Genomic DNA, 24,303 nt, shown 5'->3' on the forward strand with positions numbered 1-24,303 from the left:
AGGCCTCTCCTTGGCTAGTCTTTCTCTCCTAGGGAGGAGGTCCTTCGGGAGCGTTTCCCACACTCTCTTTGGCTCGTGCCTTTTGCCATTACTTTGGAAACCTGTCCAGGAAGATTATGCGAAGTCTGCCCACAGAGGCTTCTGCCTACCCGAGGGATCATTCTGAACAACAGTCTTGAGTGCCTGCCATTGCGCTCAGTAGACGTCGAGGCTCCTCACGTGGTTCACAAAGCCCTCCACCTCTGGCCTCTCCCAGCTCTCTAGCCTCTTCCCTTAGAAATCCATTCCAGTCATGTGACACTCCTGTAACTCAGCACTGATTATGTTCTTATCCATCCCCCTGCCATTTCCCTCCTCTTGTGTCTTCCCAACACCTCACACCTTCCCAGTTCACCTTCTGTCTCTTTCCATTAAAAAAAAAATCAGATTTGTGGGATCTAAAAACAAGGCAAATGAAACAAGCACAGACTCATAGAAACAGAGACCGGATGGAAAGGGGTCTGTAGTCAATAATATTGTGATAAGTTGGTGTGGTGGCAGATGGTTACTAGAATCAGTGGGGTAGTCACAATTTAAGGTACGCTATGTCAAATCTCTATATTGTATGCCTGAAACCAATGTACGATTGAATATTGACTATACTTAAATTAAAAAAAATAAGTTATAAAGAGAAGATTCCCCATTGCAGTTACTGGAATGCCATAGGTCAACCCTGGACAGAGGAAGCATCATTAGACTTCATGTACCAGCTGACCATGCGCAACTTCCAGGCCTCTCCTGACACGGAAGGAAGTGACCTACCTACTATTTAAGCCTTTCCAGGTGTGGGGTTCAGGGAACAGAGAAAATGACCTGCAGGGCCAGAGTCTTGGAAATCTTAGCGCTTGGCCAAATAAATAGGGCTCTTTGTAAATGTGCAGTGATGATGAATATATACATAAATATCAGGTAAATTATTGACATACAATATTAATGGTGTATATTATTGAGTATGGTTCAAAAATTCAAGTGATGTATTTTTGTTTTATTAGAACAGCCATGTCTTCCTTCATGCTCAGCCTTCTTTGTTTCCTACATAACAGTGGTTGCATGTAGCTTTAAAAATGTGAACTAAATATCTGCTGGAGTTTATCTTTTATTAAGTGGAACTAATTTTCTTCTAAAAACTATGTAGCTTTAAAAAATCAAATTGGTTAATCTGGAGGGGTCAGTTTTAGATATTTGAAACTTACATTTAAACCTGGTGGGGTTTTTTTTTTCGTTTTTGTATTTTGGCACATCGCTTACCTCTGTAACAGTCTGGTTATTGGGAGCTGGGAAGACGCCAGACACGCTGAGACACTTGAAAGTCCTTTCAGGGGTACTGAGGCATCTAGGCTTCTGCTCGTTTCCAAAACAACACGAGGCAAGAGCAATCACTTGCAGTTACTATAGATAATTGTAAGCTGATTTTATCGAGAAAGTAAACAACACTATACTTATGCAATAAAAAATTTATCAGACCTGCAGCGTCCCTCCTCCCTGCCCAGTCCGAGGGGGAAAAAAAGTCTCAGAAGAATGTTATTTTAATGAGCACATTTTGAAGGTGCTGGAGTTACGGGCGACATCAGGAAACGCCGATTGCAATTACTGTCTCTGTTTGTCGTCCGGGACTTTATTGGTGCCATATTGAGAAGGGTGTGGGGATGGAAGTTCGAGGGGAAAGTATTCAGCCAGCCCGTTAGCCTGCAACGGTTACCACTTATTAGAATAAACTTACTCAGTGGGATTAAAACCGCCTGAAAATTGTTGTATTTGTAGTTTGAAATCGCTTTTTTAAACAGTTGACTTACAGTTGATTTAACCACAGAAGGACGTATGAAAACATTTCTTAAACTATTTCTATTCTTTTTTCATGTGCTCTGTGTTATGTCTGCTGTCCTTTGGGTCTCACCTCTGTGCCCCAGCCGCACAGTTCCCTTTTCAGAAAAATCAGCCTTGAGTGTCCTTCTTGAAATGTTTTATGTACATACACATATACACGCATGTGTTTGTATTCCTCACAGAAACTATAGCCTATTAGTTTCTTTCTCTTAGAAAATATATCAGATAGTCCTGTATTGGCTACACAGTTTTTTATTGCCTGGACAGTTCGTATTTGATTCAACCAGAACCGTACGATGAACATTTAGGTTAATTCTGATCCAATAAACAGTGCTACAATACACGTATATCTTTGCTCAAAAGTCGTTTTGCAACCTCTGCAAGTGGAAATCTTAGTATACATTCATAAAAGTGAAATCGTGGAGTTCCTCTAAGTTCAAAGGGCTTGTGCATTTGTCAGTTTGATAGGCTTTGTCAACATGTCCTCTACAGAGGTTCTGAGTGTGCCAGTTTGCTAACACCATATTTTATCAATGTGCTTGATATTTCCTGATCTGATAGGTGAAAAATATCTATGGTGGCCTTAATTTGAACTTGTATGAATAAGTTTGAACATCTTTGTTATGTTTACAAGCTCATTTGATCTCCTTTTATGTGTTTTATGTCCATAACGTTTACCCTTTATTCTATTTGATTATTGCTGTGTATTCTATCGATGTGTGGAGAGCTGGTGGAACTTACTTATTTATGTTCCACGGGAGTTGGAGAATCGGCTTGCCTAGTTACCAACCCCATTCACCTAAAATGTAGGCCTATTGGTGTTTTTATTGCGTCTGTGTCAAACTTATAGATGAATTTAGGGAGAACTGACATTTCTATGATGTTCAGCCTTATTTCCCAAGAAAATAATATGTTATTACATTTCCTTAAATATTCTTTTGTGTCTGTCAATAATTTTAAAGTTTAACCATATAGACAATGCACATGTAAGAATCTTGTTAGATATTTTTATATGCACATTTTTATAGCATTTTCTTAATTCACCTGTTGCTTAATTCACCTGTTGTTGATTTGCAGGTAAATAATCATATCATTTCCCAAAGAATATTTTTCTCGTTAAAACATGTTTTACCTCTTTTGTGTTTAACTAGGGTCCCTCTATTACACTGTGTCAGAGAGCACTGCTTTGTTGGGCATCCCTTCCAGGATATTGCTGAGTTGTTGTGGTGATAAAGGATATTGTTTTCTAATTCCTAACTTTGGGAATGTTTCTAATCTTTCCCGATTAAAATATGATGCCAGCTTTGGGTTTGAGTAGATCTGTATTTTATCATGTTAAGGAACTAGCCACCTATATCTTTTTTATTGAGGTTTTCATTATGAAAAGATACATTTTATTGAGTACTTGAGTGTATATCTAGTGACTCATGATTGTTTTTCATTTATGAATATAATTAATTTTTGGTATATGTTTTTGCACACTGAACTATCCTTGTATTCCTGCAATATGTTCTACGTGGTTGTACACTGTTATTCTTTTAATATGCTGCTGGATTTGAGTTCTATTTTCTCATGCTATATTTAGGAATTTTGCCTTGATTTTTCAGATGCGAGACTGGTTTGCGTGTGTGTTTGTGTCTTTCTGCGTGCATGTGTGTGTTTTCATTTTGGATTTTGATACATACTATTCTGTCTGCTTGAAAAGAATTTGGAAACTTTTTCTATGCTCTTAAGCAATTCAAAGGGTATTGAAGTAACTCCTTCTTAATTGTATGGTAGTATTCTCCTTTGTATTGTGATTATCTAAGCCTGTGTTTTCCTGGGAGATACTTCCCTGACAACTTCCTTTATATCTTCTGTGTCTTGTGTAGCTTTCCTGTCTTTTTTGGGGTGGATTAGGTTATTAATATGTTCCTAAAAAACCAATCTAGATTTTTCTAATTTCTTTGGAATTTAACAATATTTTTGCCCTGTTAAAATTTCTGTTATGTTAAAATTTTTTGATTAAAAATAAATGACATGTTAAAAATATTCTAAAGACTGTTTTTTCTTAAAAAAATGTAATATAAAAGGACTATATGTCTATTAAAAGTTCAATGATTCCTAAGGTAACCATTGTAGAACCCACGACTTGGGATTTAACTTTTTCTTTCTGATCACCCTCTCCTCTTGGACAGGCCCCGAGGAGGAAGGTGAGGATGATCCTCAGCTCGAAGGCAGAGACCCTGATATTTGGCACGTTGGCTTCAAGATCTCCTGGGACATAGAGACGCCTGGCTTGGCCATACCGCTTCACCAAGGAGACTGCTACTTTATGCTGGGTAATTCGGAGGATCCAAATCCTATCGATGTCCTATTGTCTAAGTGTTACGTTATTGGGTACATATTTTGAATATGTCTTTTGAACTTTCCGAGTATTTTATAGTGATAATGAAACGTATACGTGTACCTAGTTAGTTGGTTCGTTGTTTTTTTTTTTTGAGATATGGCTAATTTTTAGAAGTTACTTTTCATTCGCAGTGTCCCTAGAGTTCTGCAAATGTTCTAAACAATTTTCAGGAGTCCTCATCAGAGCCACAGAATCATCTAAATCAACTCCTCCTTGTGAAGTCTTAAAAATATTTCCCTGTCTCTGTAAGTTCTTAGTGAGAATGTACTTTCCCCCCAGTTTCGAATTTAGTTTCTCCCTGGGAGCCGCTGACCTGACAGTGAACGGGACCTCCCTGTGCACTTGCGTTGAGGCCGTCGGAAGCAGTGTTCCAGCCAAGGCTAACACTGCTAGCCGAGGCTGGGCAGTGCGCGGGGCCTTGTTTTCGCTTCTTTGCTCTCAGTTTAGTGTTTTGTTTGGGGACATTCTACTTGTCTGCTGGTGTACGGTATTTTATTCTTACTCCTAAAGCTCCTCAGGGTCTGTTCTCTCCTTGGCTTTGGCTCCCAACTGTTCTGGGTTTATCTCGCTCGTACCTGCTTGGGAGCACTACTCATGGGCTGGTTTAACAGCCAGGAAGCACCAAGGCTCAAACCCAGTAATTTGTGATAAAATTATTTCCCAATTAATTATTTGTAGAGGCCCCACTATGTTCTGCATGCTGCATAAGGTTCTGGTGGAGATGCTGGAGATGGATGAGCCTTGGTCCTTGCCTTTTAGGAACTGGATTTTCCAATAGCTCTTTAAGCCATTTCCTCATTAAGTATTTTCCAAATATCAGTCATTTGCACCAGCTTCGAGGTTCCTGCCCTATCCACTCACCACCATTTATATCACTTATATAAATTTCTTTCTAAGTGAACTCACTTTTTTTTATTGAAATGAATTTTAGTAGTTTTTATAATTGAATATTTTAAATGGAAAACCAGTATCACTAGGCAGAATTAGAAAGTTTAATAAATCTGTAAAATACAACAGTGTTAAGTTTCTGCTACTTTTTCCCCCTCAAGATCGTGAGTCTGGGTCCTGTTCTGTCTTTGTGAAAATGGAGGCGAGTAACTGTTAGGAGTTAACTGTATCATGGCGCCTCTCTGAGACTTCCTCCCTGATGTCAGCAGGGAGGTTGGAAGATCATCTTGTAAGAAATGACCTTCTCACAGTGGGTTCCCTGGTACTTAATGTTGAGTCCCTTTACCTCTTACATTCTTTTCCTGGGCTGATTCCTGCATTTGTTGAACACAGATCTAAGTAAGCCCTAAATCTCTTGCCTTCCATTCAGATGTCGCTTTACAGTTTACAAATCAGTCTCACGTAAGCAATCTCATTCAGCCCCCAGACGGCCTTGTGAGAAGGTGTGCAGAGGTGGTTCCTCCCCAAAGTGATTTGTCTGTGGTCACTCTGTCCATCTGGGGCAGATCAGGGACCAGAGTGGGTTTCAGGTTTCCTGTACAGATGGTCCCGGACTTAACCATCGTTCGACTGATGATTTTTTTTTTTTTGCCTTTATGATAGTACGAAAGCAATAATCGTTCTTCAGTAGAAACCATACCTGGAATTTTGCAGGCTGGCCTTTTCCCAGGCTAGTGACATGCAGCGCTATCGTCTTTCCTGGCGCTGGGCAGCCTGCCGATTTTGCCCAACAGGTGGCTGCTCTCAGTGTTCTGAGCATGTGGAAGGTAGGCCAGGCTAAGCTACAACGTTCAGTAGGTTAGGTGGATTAAATGCGTTTTCAATGTACAGTAGTTTCAACGTACGTGGATTTATCTGGAGGTAACCCCACCATAAGTTGAAAAGCATCCGTACAGTGCCTTTTCCACTCTGAAATGGACTGTAGGCTTGAACGGTATACACGGGAACCTCTATGTGCGGATGCTTTTAGGGCTATATTCATATCTCCCCCTGCCTCTCCCCTGCTTGCCTCAGGAATGAGGTTTTCAGTAGGAAGTCTCTGCTCCATTGTTGAGTATCATGTGTAGGTAAACAGATTGTTATTTCATTTTCCAATGTACCCCCACGCCATATGGATATTTATTCAATACCTTGAGTATAAATAGGTGTTAACTTCAGCCGATAAACCACTTTCCTTTGAATACTTTGTTCAGGAGTTTTTCTATTTGCAGTTTGCATCTTTAAAAGAAACGAGAGTCAGAATGATACCATTTTAATAGCTTTCTTAATTTTCTGTTCATAAAAGTAGTAAATACACATTGTGAAAGTTCAGCTATCTTCCATTTATTTATTAATAGCTCATGTGTTCTTTTCTGATTGAAAAAGCCATCTAGTCTCGTTCTAGAGAAAAGAAACTCTGAAAAGTCTAAAATGAAAGAAGATGATAAAAATCAGGTTCGTGCCTGTTTCAGGATATTCCCTTTTAGTCTTTTCTCTATACATACGCATAGAATAATAGTAGTGTATGAATAACAACCACATTTACTGGGGACTAATAGCAAGTCAAGCGTTCTTTTAACCCTCTCGGTAACCCTAGGAAGTAGGTCTTAGCTATCCTGCAAAGGGAAAAATTAAGATTAGGTTGAGGTCGTTACTTAGCCACGGTTACACGGCCAGTCAGAAGCCTGGCCTGACGCTTGCCACTTCCTCCCGCTCGGCCTCTGCCACCACGTGTCGGGCCATCCCTCCTCCCGACTCGGGCGCCGACCCTGCTCTAGGCTCCGTGCCCTCCTCTCCCTCCCTCAGCACAATGCCAGGCCTGGAAGGGTCCAGGACTAAATTGTGGAAGAAAAGAAGACGACAGTGATCCGTTTCCTCCTTTCTTTTTCATTTCTTTTTAAGGTTGTTTTTTTTCTTGCCTTAGAAATAGGTTAATAGTGAGAATATTGAATCACTACATTGTCCTTTTGACTTATGTGTTACAGTTCCTATATGTTTTAAAAGATGCATTGGGTCCCTTTAGCTATTGTAGGTGAGAAACAGAAGAAGTGAGTGTTATTTTATAGGAAGTGATAGCCAGGGTACAATGTCTCTTCCCAATTTCCCAACTCCTGCCTTCAGATGCAGGTGAGCTAGCTGGTACCTGCAGACCCAGGCCAAGCGCAGCCCCGTGCACCCTAGGGCTGCCTTGAGAATATATTTCCTCATTACGATGTCATAGTGGATTTCCAAACTGAATTTTCCTCCATTCCCTCTTATAAACAAACATACAAACAAAAGCCACTGTGGTCAAATGCTCCCTTTTCGCTTTTGCAAATCCAAATGCTACAAGGAGCCATGAGGAGGGACCTCGGCCCTGCGCTGATATCTGAAATCTGAACTTCATAGCACTTATGAAAAGGAAACAGTTTAGCTCCATTTATAATAATATATTGGTCTGCAGAGGAAGTGCGGGCTGAGCCCTGCTGTCTCCAGCCAGTACTCGGGGGGTGTCTGATGGGGCGCGCGCCGGGTGCCGGTAATAAATCCACCGCCTGAGCGCGTGAGTGAAGGCCCTGCCGGCGGTGCCCGAGGACACGCTTAACTGGAGTTGTCACGGTGTTACTTTGAAATTGGAATCTTTGCCCTAATCTCAGAGTTAGACATGACCAGATTTGCAAACAGATTTACAATTTTCACTAATTTTCCAACCAGGACTTCAAAACACACTTAGAGGGGAAAAAAAAATAGATTCTGGTCTTTTTCAGAGTAGGATGATTTACTTTGCCACAGATGTTTTCCATAGACTGAATGTAACCTGGGACTTAGGGACTTAAAAGTGGCTTGGGGACAAACTGTGGGTTTGTGTTTTGTGGAAGAGATTGTGCAGTTCAAGGGACATTGACCCACTTATGCTTATTAACCAGGAGCCGGCGTGGAGGTGGTGTGTTTCAGGACAAAGGTGGGTGCTAGGTAAACAACTGGGGTGAACCCCCTCCCCCTTCCTTACGTTATTTTTACATGTCACTCTCCATGACTCCATTCTGCCCCATTTCTTTACTTGTGTTTCCTGAAATCTGACTGAATCACATGTTCAAATATCTATTGTTACTGCAATGATCAGCTACTTCAAAGCTTCAGCTGCCCAGTAAAAACTCCACTGCAAAAAAAAAAAAAAAAGAAAGAAAAGAAAAGAAAAAGAAAAACTCAGTATCAGTTGAAATGCGTAATCTTTCTTTTTTGGTTTTGCTTTCCCTCACTAACAGTTTGGGCTAAAATACTGAAAAAGCCACGGGGTTTCCCGTCAGGTGACCGGCTTCCGACTCGCCACACTGTCTGCGGGGTAGGCGCCATTAATCCCTCTCGGAGCCCCTGCTCCCCCATATTCCCCACCAAATTAGGGCCACTACTGATCCTCGCTTCCAGGCTGTTCTGAGGCCAAGTATAATGTATGGGACCGTGCTTTGTACACTACACTTTGAATGTGGGGACTTGCGAAGACTGGGACCTGGGCTGCGGTTCTTGAAGAACCAGAGAGGCGAGTGGGTGACCAAGGAAGGTCAAACACAGTTCTCAGCCTTCTTCCCGCCCCGAGGTTTGCCAGCTTTGAACCTCATTCTGCCATGTGCATGTTTTCGTAGCACCCAAACGAGCTCCGGGAAGTGGAACTCTCACCAGTGGATACTTACGGGAGAGAAGAGTCCACATCTGCCTGATGTTGAATCCGAGCTGTGTGGGGACCACGGTCTGCCCTTGGTGGTGGCTGGGAGGACGCGTGGACCCTGGGCTAGGGTTTCTGATACATGAGGTTTGCTGTCCCTGCGGTATCTGGGCCCAGAGCAGCAGGCCCTGCTGTGCACGTCCCCGTGCTAGGCCCTGAAAAGGCGCCCTGCGGGCCAGTGGGGGCGCCTGAGGTGGAGCCTGCAGCCCTGGGAGCAAAGAACCGAGGCCCCTGGGAGCTGAGCATCTCCTTCTCAGCCGCGGCCCCTCTGGGACTCACTCTGAGCCTGTGGCATCTTAGTTAAATCCTCCAGGTGTCCCTCAATCCTGCCCTGACTTAGATATTTTATTCGAAGGGAAGGGCTTTTGCTATTTTTTTCCTCTGACCCCATTCCCGTCCTCCCCCTCCAGCCTCTGACTGACCAACTGAAGTTAAGAAGTGCCTATAATTTACGGCTTAATCATAAATTCTAAATAATTATACTTTATTGCCTCTCCTGGGTCTTGAAATGCAGGCGCAGTGTTCTGCTCTCAGCCGAGGCAAGGGAATAACACAGAAACAGCAATAAATTATAACCTCGGCTGCCGGGGGTGAGCTGGAGGAATTGCCGTTTAAGTGGAAAGTGCTTGAGCAGCCAAATGAGCACCTGTCATGTTTGTTTTCACTTTGAAAAGTGGAAACATGACAGGACTGTTTCCACTGCTTGTCCAAGGCGAGCGCGCGCGTTCTCCTTACCTGCGCAGCAGCAAAGCGTCCGCTCGCTGCTCCTCGCTGTCTGCGGGGCCCGGGAGGCGTCCCTCCCCTGGAAACTTTCTCTCTGAAATGTGCCCCCAAGTGCTGACATTCTCAAAAGTGTGCCATTCAACTCGATGCCTGATTTTTCTGTATTCAGTAGAATTTGGGAGTGGCCCTGGCTTGCGGAGCATACTCCAAGGATGGGAACCTGAGCATATCCCTGGGTGTTTGAAAGGACTCGACCACCTCTTACCTTTACTTATTATACCCAGGCTTTTGGCTGTTTCTGAGCCATTTTGTCCTGAATGTTTCATTTGAGAGGCACGCGATGAGTACCTGCTGCGGGCCAGGCCCTGTGCCGCATGCTTGGACAGAATTTACTTTTCGTAACCGGCCCATCAGCTCCCCATTGTTTCCCCAGAAAGGAAAACAGATGGGGATTGACTGCTCACGCGGACACGGTTTCTTTTAGGGGCATGAAAATGCCCAAAAATTACTTTGTGGTGATGGCTGCACAATCCTGTGAACACACTAAAGAATCCAGTGAATTATATACTTTCAATGAGGGAATTGTTTGGAGGGTGAATTATATCTCAATAAAGCTCTTTCTTGAGAAAAGGAAATTGAGGCTTAGCGAGGTGAAATGACTTGTTCACAGTAACATACCTAGAAAAGCTTGTGTTTGAATCCAGGCTTTTCTGAGACCAGCGCAGTGCTTCTTCCACTGGACTGTGCGATCTCTACTAGTTATACAGTCACGGAATCTTTTTCCCTTAAAACTGTAGAAAAGCAATGGAACAATTACTGTCAGATGAGTGAACATACACTCTCATGGTAAAGGCGTCTACCAAGATCGAACTCTTGAGAAGAAAATGTGGGAGTATTCTGTTACCTTCCTTTCCAATTCGGTCCTTTGTAACCATTCACATAAATGTAGTTGTGTTAATATATTTACATATATGTTGCCACTTTAAAAAAAATACTAAAAAGGACTTTACTATATATATTACCATAGTACTTTTTCTTTTTTTTTCTTTGCTTAATAAAATGTCCTGGAGATCTTTTCTTGTCAGCACCTCATTCATAGTGTTGCTGGTATTATAAAAAATAATGTATGTGCTAGGAAAAACAAACAGTTGAGTATGCTCTAAAATGGCCAGTGACAAATTCTTGGCATCTAAACCCAAGTTCCATTCATAGAAGTAACTGCTTTTCACTGTATTTGCATTTTATTCTTTAAATGATTACCTCCTTAACTCTTAAACTTATGCTTAATACTTCTGTTTCTTCATCCAATAGCGTTAAGCACTGTTAGTTTCTCCAGTAAGAAAAACATAGAATTGGCTTGCTTACATCATCTCTTGCTCTTGCTATCTCTTGTTAGTTCACATTGAGTCTTTTTTTCTTAATTGATTACCTTTATAACCAATATATAGATTCTCTCTTGACTTTTAGTGTGCAAGATGGGGAATCAAAGTTCTTTCTCAGCCCTATCGTTACTTTCACATTTTTGAAGTTGATAACGTTTATATATTAATCTGTAACTTTGATAAGACTACCTGTTTTCTCTGTACATTGATTCTGAAACTTGAAAGCCAGCGCATAACTGTGCTTATATATGTGTTACTTACTACAGAACCAAATAAAGTGACTGGATCCATAAGTGGAAGATGTATCCTCTATAGTCACTACACCTGAGTCAGCTGGAGGGGAGCGTTGCCAATGTCAGGTCCAGACTTTGTCCTTCATCGAAGGCTCAGCATAATCACGCTACACTTGAACTTGCTTTGTGTTTGAACCGTGACTTCCTTGTGCAGCTCCCTCTTCCCCTGGAATTCATAAATACCTTTCTTTATTCTTATTGATAGAAGGATCATGCCACAGTGACAGCTCTGCGTCACCAGATGTTTCATCATACTACTTAATTAATGTTTGGATAAGTACTATGTTCTTCAAACCCAACAGGCACAGCACTCATTGCGCTCCTTTGCTAATTCCATTTTTATTTGGGTCCCATGTCTTCCTATTCTTGGAATTTTCTAGAAATGCCTTCTATATACTATATTTCATGTTTCTAAAAATTTGGAACCTCTACAGCACCTAACACAGTACTTTGAACATGGTAGATGCTTTAATAATTATTATTGAGTTAATGAGTGAATAGATGAACCAAGAATTGGCTTTATTAAAAGAAAAATTCCATGGCACTCTGACTTGCCACACAGACAAAAGGAAATACTTATTCTGTCTTTGAAAGCTCCCGGTGGGAAAAGGTTCTGAAGCCCTTCTGCCAAGCAGGTGGCCACTCACCTCCTGTTGGGATCTCCAGGGGCAGCTTCAGCATCTTCAGTGGAAGTCTCTCTCTCAGTTACTGATGCTTTCACTTCTTTCTATCTAGTCTGAATTGCCATGGGGCATCGCAGAATTTTTCAAATTGACACAGTGTGTGGAGCAGTCTGTACATCCTCTTCCAAATCTTTTGTGAGAAAACCACCAAAGGCAACAAAAGTGTGTTGACTTCTTTGACGCTGAGGGTGATGTGTTAGTGTGAACGTGGTATCCTTTCCTTCTTTCACGCTTCCTTCAGATCCTCGCTGTATGGGGATAATTCTGCCCCTGGTTAGGTGGGTGGGATGTTTTCCTTTGGCAGGTGGCCTTCATACACCCTCTGTGGCTCTATACCCATGTACCCCCTAAAAGCATGAGCTGTGGAAGATAATTTTTCAGACTTTTAATTTGATAGCATATCCTGTCTTTATTCTTGGCCATCAAGACAGTGGAAGAAGGACCACAAATGGAGGTTTAAAAAAAATTGATCCTTAGTGAAGGTTTGAACCAGGACTAGACCGGGAAGGAGTCTGACTTTCCTAAGTCCGTTAGTCCCTGTAGCGTATTTCAAGGCCAGACTATATACCCCATGGATGATTCATTACTTTCTTCCTAGGGAATAATTCTTCTAGGCTCAATAAACATTGAAGACATTTTAAAAAGATATACATTGTAATCCCTGTCAATTCACTGGAGTGGCTTTGTCCTAAAATCCTTCCCTAAAATTGGGCCTGGCGCAAACCTTTTTCCTTATCTCTCTCCACACTGTTCCTTCCACCATGTCAAGCTTTTCCCTTCATCTAGGTGCAGGTCGAACCCACCTATTTAGAGTATATGAGTAAACATTAAAAAAACTGAATCTCCAGAGTGGCAGGGGCACCACCAGTCAGGGTAGGTGCCGCCACTCCCCGCTCTGGACCATAGTGGTTGGCACAGAGGTCCAACCTCACCTGCCAGAGGTGAGCTTGTAGGGAGTCACTGCTGAGTAACATAGATTCTCGTACTGCACCCAGCACTTAGTGCCTTGGGCGTAGAGGAACTGACCACCTATTGGGACGGAACATCCTCCTGTTTCCCCCCTAAGCTTTAGCCAGAAACCATAGCTATCTTCCTCAGTTGCCAGTGGGAAATTAGATGTGAGCCAGGAGTGAATCAAGAGGGAAATCAGAAGGCATCGGAAGGAACAGAACTTAGCAGCTGAGGTGGCTGCTTCTGCTTCATTCATGGACTCTTTGGAAAGGTCTGGTCCCCACAGGCCACTGGAGTCAGAAGTGACTGTTCTGTATGTGCACACCAGGAAAGGAAAAACGCTTCCCACAGCCTGACCTCTGTCCCTTCTCAACCATGTCCCCCGCCCCCTCTGCTCTGCTGTCTCTTGGGAAGAGTTGCAGCCCAAGTGGGAATAATTTTTTTTTTTTTTGCATAGTTAGAAAGCAAAAATGAATGATTAACCTCAAGAATCTATTCTCCTCACAACCCCAGAGCAAACTAAGCATTCCATACAAGTTAATTAAAAAAAAGAGAAGGGGAAGCTATGTACCCCGAGGTTATCTTCACCTCTTTACTTGTTTTTATAAAAGAGTTTTCGCTCCCGTGGAAACTTGTATGTGGGGGGAGACACACAAAATTAATCAAAGCTTTCGCCACATTCATTGATGGCTGCGTGCCGTCTCTTTTATTGGGCAACGGACACCTCTCTTCAGAATATCTCTTCATTGAGCATTTGCCTTTGGATCTTTCAAAAGTAATGATACTTCCTGTTTTACTTTTCCTTGCTAAGTGGAGAAGTAGCCATACATGCCATCCAGTCAAAGAGCCCATGAATTTTAAGATGTAGGCCAATTTCAGAGATGTTAACCAGAAAGACCAAAAATGTGTACCTTGGAATGGATGAAATATAGTATGTGTCCTTTACAAAGAATTGACAAACTCTTGGGAGGTATAAAGTAGATAATAAAAATATGTCATAATATCACCACATGCAGATGATATCATTCGTGACTATTAGGTCGAATTCCTTCTAGTGTTTCTTTCTGTGTGTGGTAATATATGTTTATTTCTTTTTAGAAAATATCAAATATAATATTTGGCATCTTTTTTTCAATATTCTTATATCTTAAACATTTTTTTCTTATTAAATATTCCTTGAAAATAGGTTATTTAAAAGTGGCTGAAATAGTAGACCCTTATTTTTGGTCATTGACTTCGTTTCCAGTATTTTGATATCGTTCATCCACTGGGCTCTGGTGAACACCTTTGCACGTGGGTCCCTGTCTGCAGCCGTGGTCATTTCTTTAGTGAAAATTACTAGAAGTGGGATACCTGGGGGAGGGGTGAGAGCGTGGCTATTTGAAAACCGCCCCTTTTATACTGCCCTTCCTTGGCCTACCTGCCTCACTGCCGTCCGACCCCGGCAGCGCCTGGCTGTCTCCTCAAAGTGGCCCCTTGTGCCAGCAACCGGTGCTGGGGGCCGGGTGCCCCGCGGCCTCCTGGGCCCGCCTCGTGCCCCTCACCTCCGGAGCTCGGCGCTGACTGCTCCCCTCAGGGTCCGCTGGGCAGATTTATCCAGATGCTGCCCTTTCAGGACAGCCAGGCACGTGGCAGCCTTCAGTAAACTCACCCCATCGCTACTGCATCCAGCACCATCCCTGGCTGTTTCTGCCTTATCGGCCCCTTTTGTCTAAGACATAGTGTTGAAAGGAGTTTCCATCTTTCTCTGTATCCCATGGACTGTCTCATTGGGAGTCTAGGGAGGGGGCGGGTGGAGGCCTGAGTCTGTGTTGACATCTTGCCAGGACGCGTCCCCTTTCCCCTTTCACTGGCTGTTAAGTTCTGAAAATGTTCTCAGTCATGGATGTCCTCGCATCTAGGAAAAATAAGGTCATAAATATTAAGATTGAGGGATGAGAATGGACAGGTGAGCACAAATGAAAAGCTTCAGTAACTGTGTGGGGCTGGGAAGATTGGATTTCAGTATTGGCCTTATTTCGCGCAGGGGCGCCTTCGGCAGAGCCCTTGATTGTTACTTTAAGACATTTGGGTTGAAATGGCCCCGGTGACACAGCGGGCCGCAACACCAAGGGAGCGAGGGCTGTTACATTCAGAAGGCCTGCTGCTTGGGCTTCTTGGTGGGAAGGGGATCTCAGGAAGAGAGGCCTGAGTGTTAAAACCAAGAAAGTCCTGGGGGTGAATGGGTCACTGTCGTGCACCTGTGCACCTGTGGTCTTGCGTCTATGAGATGAGATTTCATGCTACAATGAAAGCCTGGAGCTCTGTTCACCCGCCATAGAACACACAGCCTTCGTCAGCAACGGGTGAGAGCTTCTTGTCTATCTGTTTTGTTGAATACATTCTACAAACTCCGATTCTGCTTGAATACAGAGTCAGCCAACTTTTAGCTGTATTCTAAGATGGCGGTGGCAAACGGATGTTCTTTAATGTTTTCTTTCTAAAAAACTGTTAGAAGTCCACTTTTAAAGTTCAGAATGTCTTTAGTACACCCTTGGAGAAGTACAATCCACGAAGCTTGAGCCACTTTTATAGGCTTTGAGTTTTAGATAAATTAGAAGCTCTTAAATGAAAATTATAGGGTTCTTTCTGAAAGTCATAAAGGATTAGAGACAGTTGGGAGCAATTGAAAGTTTTTCGATTAGAGAGTTGCCAAGGATTTAAATAAAGGTGGAAGCCTCAACGTTATTACTTCGAATGTTGTGTTTGCCACGTGGCCTGCATCAGATCCTTTGCCCCCTGGTGGAACAAAAGCACATCACAAATCTGTTCATTAAGATGATTTCCCCTCTTTATGATGTCTGTGGATCCTAGTATTTTAATCAATTGATTAATTGATTTTAGACAGAATAAGGAAGTGGGGGGATAGAGAGAGAGATTTGTTGTTCCGCTTATTTATGCATTCAGTGGCTGCTTCCTGTGTGCGCCCTGACCAGAGACTGATCCCCTCAATCTTGGTGTATCTGGATGCCGCCCTGACCTACTGAGCTACCCGGCAAGGGCTGTGGGTCCTAGCATTAATAGCGAAGGAACAGTTAGGCCTTCATTTGGGTAGATGACCATGGCCTTTATGTATGTCTTAGAAATTGTTTCAGCCCTTTATGGAGATCCAGGCTGGGAATCTCCTTCGACCTCTGCTGGTATGTTTGCGTGTTTGACTCTGAACCCGCCGTTACGGAAACTGGTCCAGATCAACCAGGACTTCTCACGCGAGTCCTCAGCCAGACCCTCGGAGAGGGCCAGCTGGAAGAGAGGGTGGGCGCCCGGCCTTCTTCGCGGGCCTGGGGCCGCACTGCTGAGCCCAGGCCTGCCCAGGCTGGGTCCTCTCTGATCCTCCCTGCGAGCCTTCCTTGTTGTCTTTACATTTGATTTTAAAACTCCAGGCGGAGCCCTGACGCTTTCACTTCATCACATTTTGAAATACTGTTCATTTGCGACTCTGGGGACTTCCTGAGCCTTCGGGCGGTTGCTCCAGTGCAAACTGCCGGTGTTGCTCCCGGCCTCACCGCTCCCTCACCGTACTCACCCGGCCTGTTAGCAGGGCCTGTGGTTTCCCCGCAAAACGTCGTGCCTGGAGAGGCATTGCTCGCCACCCCTGCCAAGCCACGGCCACGCCACGGCCAGCTCCTGTGTGGGTGATGCACCAGCTTCTCGACTGGTCTTCTTACTTCAGACCGGGTTCCCCTTCAGCCCTCTCTTTCCCCTAAAGTGGCCTGTTTTAAACTTAGATCACATTTCATCCCTGCTTAAGATTTTCTAAAGGCTCCCCATCATGTCTAGAGTAAAACCCTAAGTTCCTAGCACGGCAGGCAGAGGCCTCTGCAATCTGTTCAGCTTCCCACGTGCCCCTTGCTCACCGCGCTGCCCCTGCACTGGCCTGCCTTCCCCTCCCCCCACCCGAGGGCGAGCCCAGTCCCACGCCCGGTCCTTGGCCCTGTCCGTGTTTCTGCCTGGGATTGTGGAGAACCTGATTTTTTTGGACTTCGCTCTAATGAGTGACTAAATTATCTGGAAGAAGTTTAAATCTTCTAGGGCTTGCTTTTAATCTGTTAGGCCGATCTATAGCAGCCTTTAATCTAAATGCATTTAGCACCACTACTAAGACGAGGCTTTTCCAAAGACTCTATTCATTATCTCCTGTGGTAGGAGCCGTTCTGCTGCTGAGAACACAGCGTGCTCCTGGCCCTGTATGAGGTCTGAGACGTGTTCTGCCTACCGCTTGGTGGCGCTGTGTTTCCTGCCCTTGGGCAGTGTCCCTCCGCATGTGCCCAGGCTTGAAGGACCTTTCTGCAGGTGTCTGCGCTCTCTCTCTCTCTCATTTTGTGTAGGGTCTTCTATCCCAGTCTGCCTTACAATCTCCAGTCTCTGTCTTCACTGCTCAGCAGGAAGGAAAGCTGAACCCTCAGCCTCACCCTCACCCTAACCCTCCCTGCCCTGTGGCTTTGAACCTGTTTTCAGGGGTGAGTTAGGGCAGTCGGTGGGTTCCCCTCCACATCACTTCTCTTGCCTTTGGGACTGTATCTCTAGCTCTGTTTTCCAGGGTCGGAAGCTTTGTTCACTATTTTTGGTCTGTTTTGTAGTTTTAGGTTGGACGGCAAACCTTGTCACTGTTGTTACTGCAGAACGTCCAGAAGCAGGAGTCCTTCAATTGCCATTTTGTGTTTCCATTTTTAGGTTTAGAGATAACAGTGTAGGTTGGTTATGCCAACACGTGAGGGGTGCAGTGGTCTTTGCCTCTTCGTTCAAGTCATTGTCTTTCTTACTCACGTGTTGCTGGGGAGCAGTACTGTTCAGTTGTCTCCTGTGTAACACAGGAAATGACGTGCCACGTGGAGGTGATACAGATTTTGCCTGACGCGCGGTGTGTTTCTTAGAATCTACACCAGCCTGGCCATGGGGGTTCCTTCTGCTGCATGTGGTTTTAGGCCTTTTCTTCTGCGGATGAATTCACCGCCTCCTCCATCCTTGGGTTGTCAGCCCATAGGTCTGAATTCTGTTTTGAGAGCCCGAGCTTTGCAAGGTGCTGAGTTGGTTGGTTTGTTGCCTGGAAAATTGTTAGGGCAAAATTGATACTTTGGGGAGAGAAAGGGGCAGATTTTCAGATGAAAGATATTCAATCCCAAATAATATGAAAGAATTTCAACTTATTCTAAAGGCACAGGTGGACTTAGGTATATCATAAGAAAGAGCAAGGAGTCCAATTCATAAATTTTTAACTCTGTGGGGAGTGGGTATCATAAGAAAAGTAAGATGAGCAAGCACACATCCTGTTTGTTAAGGACAGTCCTGGTGTGCACCTGTTGTCCTGAAATAGTTATTGATAACATCCCCTTCATTCTCGAAAGTGTCATGGTTTTTTTGGTCATTTTATTTACAAAGAATGGTTTGAAGAATACAATGTAATTGTTAAGTTTTTGGCTACTGTTGTTTTTTTGAATGATGGACATAACTGTTTACTTTGTATTTTAGTTCAATAGTATATAGTGACTAATAAGTGTGTGTGTGGTTTTGTTTTTAATTTTTGGTATTTTTCCTGCAGATGATCTCAATGCCACCCACCAGCACTGTGTTTTGGCTGGTTTACCACCTCGGTTTAGTTCCACCCACCGAGTGGCAGAGGTAAGTGTAAATAAAAATGTGAGTCAGATTAATAGGATGTGGCAGAAGTGGTTGAATGAGCAATTTATCATAGAACTTTGGAAGAGTATTTGATAGGAAAATTGCTTCCATCTAACTTGACTTCAGTCCCTGTTTACTTGCTTTTTGGCTTTGAGTTGTATTGGATAGTTTTTAGAAGTGTATTCACAGCGTGGGATAAGTATATTTTGCTTCTTTGGGGTTATGTTTCTTGGAGAAGGTAAGTGCCATTGGCAGGTGTTGCTAGTTGGAGATTTTCTAAGGGGTTTGTATCTGTCAAGGTCAAAGGCAGGAGATGGCCAGAAGGAAATGGGGTGGATTGGTGTGCTTGTGCATGTGTTAGCTGTGATTGGGCTCAGATGGTTGAGAGTTTACATTTCCCTTAATTTTTTGGTCAGGCTTCTGGGCATGTGAATGTAAATGAAGGAGAACATTACACCGAGGCCAAGAAATTTCCAAGCTCCCCAGTTGTGTTTACAACCCAGACTTTATTGCTAAATTCTGCCACCACTTGGAGTGGCTGACGGTCAGATGATTGGACTAGCTCAGTACGGAAACTTAAGTGATGAGGAAACCCTTTGTAGTCACCCCGGGGTGCTGTGCATGCAGTTAGGAAGGGAGCAGAGAGCAGAGGAATAATCATAGAAAGAATTACAGACTGACCTCTTTCCAAGCTTCTTACACGTGCTTTGCTTTGCTGTACAGTTTGACTTTTTATTGTACCACAGTGTGAGGGATTCAGGAGGGATTTAGCCAAGTGGCAGGGAATGTGAGACCTTTTCAGTGCTGAGACCATGGGTCTGTCAGGCCATGCCATGCCTTTTGGTGATTCAGCAGCTTTTCTGGCAGACTGGTCACGTTGGTGGGTGGCAGAGAGGGCATGGCGTCTGTTTCAGTCAAGGTGCCAACAAGCCTATCAGGCATCCCTTCCTCCGTTCTCCTTACCTTCCTGTCCTCTCTCTTCCATTCGCCTGAATATCCGAGGGCCTGTTACATGTCCATCAGCAGCACGGGCTTGAGAGGTACAGCCATCAACACAGCCGTTATGGCCACTGCCTTCACTGAACTTTCATTTTAACTGGGGAGATGAGTATTAAACAAATAAACATGGAAAAATTTATCTTAGAGACCTAATGATTCTGTTAAGAGGCCGGGAAGGAAGGAAGGAGTGAAGGAAAGAAAAGAGTGAGCAAGCATTTGCAGACAATCTAATGTATGCTTTGTGTTGTACAAAAAAGACTTCACTTTTGGACAAGGTGTTTTAGGCATCTGTCTTTCCGGCCATAATCCACTCAAGAATCCTCTTCTGGATCCATTTGAGTGTGTGGCTGCTTAAGTGCATCCTTCTTGCTTCTTTCAAAATCTGATCTGGAAGAGCAGAAAAGCTTAAGTTAAGGAGTAGAGGCTGACGTGTGAAGGTCTCAGGTGAAATGCACGGAGAGGGGTCCTAGGAGGAGGCACGGCAGACGTGGCACTTGCTTATAATCTGGTTTCCTGGTTCACTCTACAGTGCTCGACGGGGACCTTGGATTATATCCTACAGCGCTGCCAGTTGGCTCTGCAGAATGTCCGTGAGGGGGCAGACAGTGGGGAGGTGTCTTTGAAGTCCTTGGAGCCTGCTGTTTTGAAACAAGGAGAAGAAATCCACAATGAGGTGAGGATTTTGAAGAACCATTGAGGGCCTGAGATCCTATCCTACTTGTAAACTTTCAAGTTAATCTGCCATAGTTTCATGTGGCTATAAGACATGAGACTCCCAGAGACAAAGGACATTTTATGACCTAACAGTAATAGCAGTAGCCAGAGTATCACAACTTTTGTGCGAGGTCTCCAAGCCTCTATTTCTACAGGTAGAAATGCCAGGTAGGCCAGAGAGCAAGTGCACATGGAGGGGTTGTGTTGTAGGAGAGGAACCTGAGCTACGGGAACCCAAATCTTTTATAATAGGCAGTAAGCATGCCTGTCCTTTGCTCCAAATCAAGACACTGTCTTTATCCTCTAAGTCTGTTAGCAAACCTGCCTGTTGTTCCAGAAGGAGAAACTATAGCCTCCAAGGTGTTCACTGGACGAACATCCTTGCAATGAGAGTCGGAAACAAAGGACAGTCACTTCCATGCTTATAGTGCAGACACGCAAGAGACCCATGAAAAACAGTCTCCCAGCAGATCTGATGAGAATTGAGGGTGCACTCTGGGAGCAAGTGTCAGCGCCTTGTTTTCTGTTTTGTAGTTCCAGTTCTGCAGTCTGGGAGACCGCAGGTCTGGGTCCCGTGAGTCAGTTTTACAAACCTTACTGTTCTCATTAATACCCTTTCAGGTTTTCTTCATCTTTGAACCACATATACTCGTATTTTTTTTTATCTATTTAAACATTAATGCATTTTTACAGAACTAAATTTCTTTAAGAAGGACGCTTTGTATTACCGCTGTGCGTGGAAAGCCAGTGTCCCTAGTCAAAAGAAAAAGTAACCAGAAGAATACAGTCTGTGAAAACAGACCAGAGTTATTAAATTCCCACAGCCGGTCTTGCCAGAAGAGGCTCTGAGCCTAAAGTCTTCCGTGTTTGTGTTAAGGAGGGAAATTAGGGCACAAACTCATAAATTTTCTAAAAGTCGTTGAGTTCTACACATAAAATGGGTGAATTTTATGGTGGGTCAATTATACTTCAAAAAAAAAAAAAAAAACTGTTAAAAGGAGAAAAGAGTTTACCAAGTGGTAGAATTACTGAAGATCATCCCCAGTCTGAGGCTTTCTCTTTGGTGTTCTCGGAAGGACTGATGGAGACTTTGGAGTACAGAAATGTCCTCAGCCAGTTTTTTAATAAATAATTACTGAACATGTGCCAGGCGCTCTTCTGGGTGCTTTAGGATATGTTGGCAAAGAAAGTGGACATTCTAGTGCAGGGAGGTGACAATAAATAATAAACATAACCCATTGCGTAATTATCTAGTATGTTAGAGGTCTATAAGTGCTCTAGAAAAAAGAAGAAACCAAACAGAGCAAGATGATAGTGATTGTGAGAAGCAGAGAACATCCCCCTGAGGAGGTGTTCTTTGAGCAGAGACTTGAAGGAGGTGAGGGAGGGAGCCTGGTGGCTCTCTGAGGACCAGCGTTTGGGCAGAGGGACACTCCAGTACAGACTGTGTTCATGGTTAGTTAAGGGAGAGTCTGGCCGGAGCGGGGGAGCTGAGGCTGGGAGTTACAGCAGGTAAGATGCTACGTGAAAGGTTTGAAGGTCCCTGCAAAGGACAGGACTTCCCTTTTCACCCAGTGGGCAATGGGGAGCCATTCAGGGATTTTGAGTAGGGGAGACACAATGTATCTGGAAACATTGCCATGATTTGAAGACCCAAAAGCAAAGGAATTCTGCCTTTCAGGGGTGTATTAACCACTTCTGTTGCTGGCCGAGCCCGGGCCGGCCTTCCTTTCCTTCACTGTGCCTGATCAGTGTCCCATGTCCTCTGCCTTCTGTACCTACCACGGACATGGTTGCTGGCCAGAACTGCGGGAAGGGCAAGTGTTGATGGACCTGTGACCTCACCGAATTAGGCTTGGGAACAAAGTTAGGTCTTTCGCCATTTTAGGGGTGAAGAAATTCTACTCTGGAAGTGTGGTTATTTTGTTCTCTGAAGTGTTATTTTAGGAGGTGGGCCAGGATGCTCTCATTCACACGCACATGGACTCTTTTCTTCCCCGTCCGTTCTGGTCTTTGTCTGCAACTCTGATGTTTTGTTATCATCAGTGGGTTGGGGGAATCTGTAAAATCACACTGCTCATCTACTGGGTTGGCCAAAAAATTCATATGCTTTTTTTCCTCCAAAATATAAAAGACACATTTTTCATTTTCACCAGTAACTTTCTTGATTTGTATATTTTAAGTATGTTGCTATCTCCCGCGTGGTATAAAGGTGATTGTTTCATTAATGTCTTAATTTTATTGCTATCAACTTCAACTGGTCTGCCCGACCATGGAGCAGTGTCCAGTGAGAAATCTCCAGCATGAAACTTTGCAAACCACTTTCGATGTGCTTGATCATCTCCATACACTGCACAAGTCCTTTTTTTCCTTCTTGTTTTGCATTTCAGTTGCATTTTTACATTTCTTGAAATAATAAAGCATAATATGTCAAAAATTTAGCACATTTTCTTCCGTCTTCAATATTAAAATGGCTACACAAAAATTGACCAACTTTGATTTCCTTTTTTAATGCATGCCGTTATGACAGCTGTCACAATGCAGTCTAACAAAATTGTTGCGAATGCAGTTGAAGACAACTAAACACTAACCAGAGCCATCTTATGGGAAAAACCAAATGAACTTTCTGGCCAACCCGGTGCAATATTGTCATCTGAACGCATCTGCCTCAGAGCAGCCGGCTGCTTTTGACATAGTGTACGTCAGCAAGGCGGGGGCCCTTAGCCCTCGGACAGTAGTCTGCGACTGAATAGAGCGCGAGAACCTGCGTCTAAACAGCATGTGTTCCAGTCCTCCCCATCCCCCAGCCTCTGAGTCTTCAAGGACATCTCCTTACTTAAGAATTAAATCCATATGTCAGGGCACATCATCAGATACTGTTCTTTCGCCGTCCAAGTTGGCTGGGGATCAGGCGCTTGCAGGTTTAGTCTCTGCTTTGTCCGATTGTCAAAGCATAAATGTCCATAATAGTTACCCTGGGCCCTTGTTGTTTGCTTTTCCCTTCCTTAAAGGCCATGTGCCTTTGCTAGACTGATTACAGGGTGAAGTCTCTTGGTTTTATAAGCTACAGGCTTTCAGGCTGTGTGGGTTTAGAAGTGGCTTGTTTTCCTTGTCTTAGATGGTTTCTAACTAAGCAATTTGGGAACTTTGGGATTGGAACTGAATCCACAAGAAACTATTTTTTTTCTAATTTAAGATGTTTAGGAAAGATTTTTGTTATAAGAAGACTCTTCCTCTGTGTTACTTGAATAGGTTGTTTTCCTTCTTTAAAAACGTAAAATGTAGAATCCAGTCTCTTTACCCAGCAAAATTCCCTTGGGAGCCTGTGTTAGGTAATGACCCCCTCCAGATCTCAGTTCTGGTCGGAGCTCTTTGGAAAGGGACCTCATAGGGTGGCTCCTGGTGGGTCAGACCTTTGCATCTCTCTCTGTCTACTGTATTCCTCAGTTATATAACAAGATATTAACCCCACCGACTATGTTCACACGTCTTGTGAAGGAACTTCATGAGTTGACCCCGGATCGAATAAAGAGCCCAAACTAACCTGAGAGAGGAGCAAGTAGGTGACATTTGCTTCCCTGTCAGAGTAATGGAACGATTTGTAACCTTAGGGTGATGTAGTTGCTCAGAAATAGGAATTTGGGATAAGCTTTGCTCTCTTCATGCCGAAGTGTCCAGTGACCAAGAAGTTTCATGCAGGCAGGTGGACTGTGTTCCTTCCTCCCCTTCAGACTTTTCCTAGACATTTCTAGGATGAGAGCTTCTCCTGATTCATCTTTTGTTTTGTTTTTTTCTTTTGGCTTTTCTTTTTGGCAGGTGCAGGTTAGTTAAGAGGTTACAGGGTTTTTGTTTTTGAGCCACAGGTATGAAACTGACAGTGTTAGGAACATGTTTTCATTTTCCTCTGGTGAGCCAAGATCCTGCAGGGTCCCTCAGTTGTCGCCATGCCTTCTGATACCTGTGGGCATGATCATGAATTTCCGTTACGTGCAAGACAGGAATCTGGGAGTCTGGCCGTGAG

At 43.7% G+C, this 24,303-nt stretch overlaps 1 protein-coding gene across 1 annotated transcript in view; it reads left to right on the forward strand.

The window, feature by feature from the left end:
- Positions 1-24,303, forward strand: part of FTO (FTO alpha-ketoglutarate dependent dioxygenase) — a 314,012-nt gene that overhangs the window by 104,205 nt on the left and 185,504 nt on the right. The window contains exons 4-6 of the mRNA XM_054570344.1: positions 4,041-4,184; positions 18,490-18,569; positions 20,098-20,241. Of these exons, the coding sequence (XP_054426319.1) occupies positions 4,041-4,184; positions 18,490-18,569; positions 20,098-20,241 (368 nt within the window). The remainder of the gene's footprint in view (positions 1-4,040; positions 4,185-18,489; positions 18,570-20,097; positions 20,242-24,303) is intronic.

This window comes from Pteronotus mesoamericanus, unplaced genomic scaffold (genome assembly GCF_021234165.1).
Source record: "Pteronotus mesoamericanus isolate MK-2021 breed Mesoamerican mustached bat unplaced genomic scaffold, CSHL_Meso_final contig_202, whole genome shotgun sequence".
Taxonomy (NCBI): Eukaryota; Metazoa; Chordata; class Mammalia; order Chiroptera; family Mormoopidae; genus Pteronotus; species Pteronotus mesoamericanus.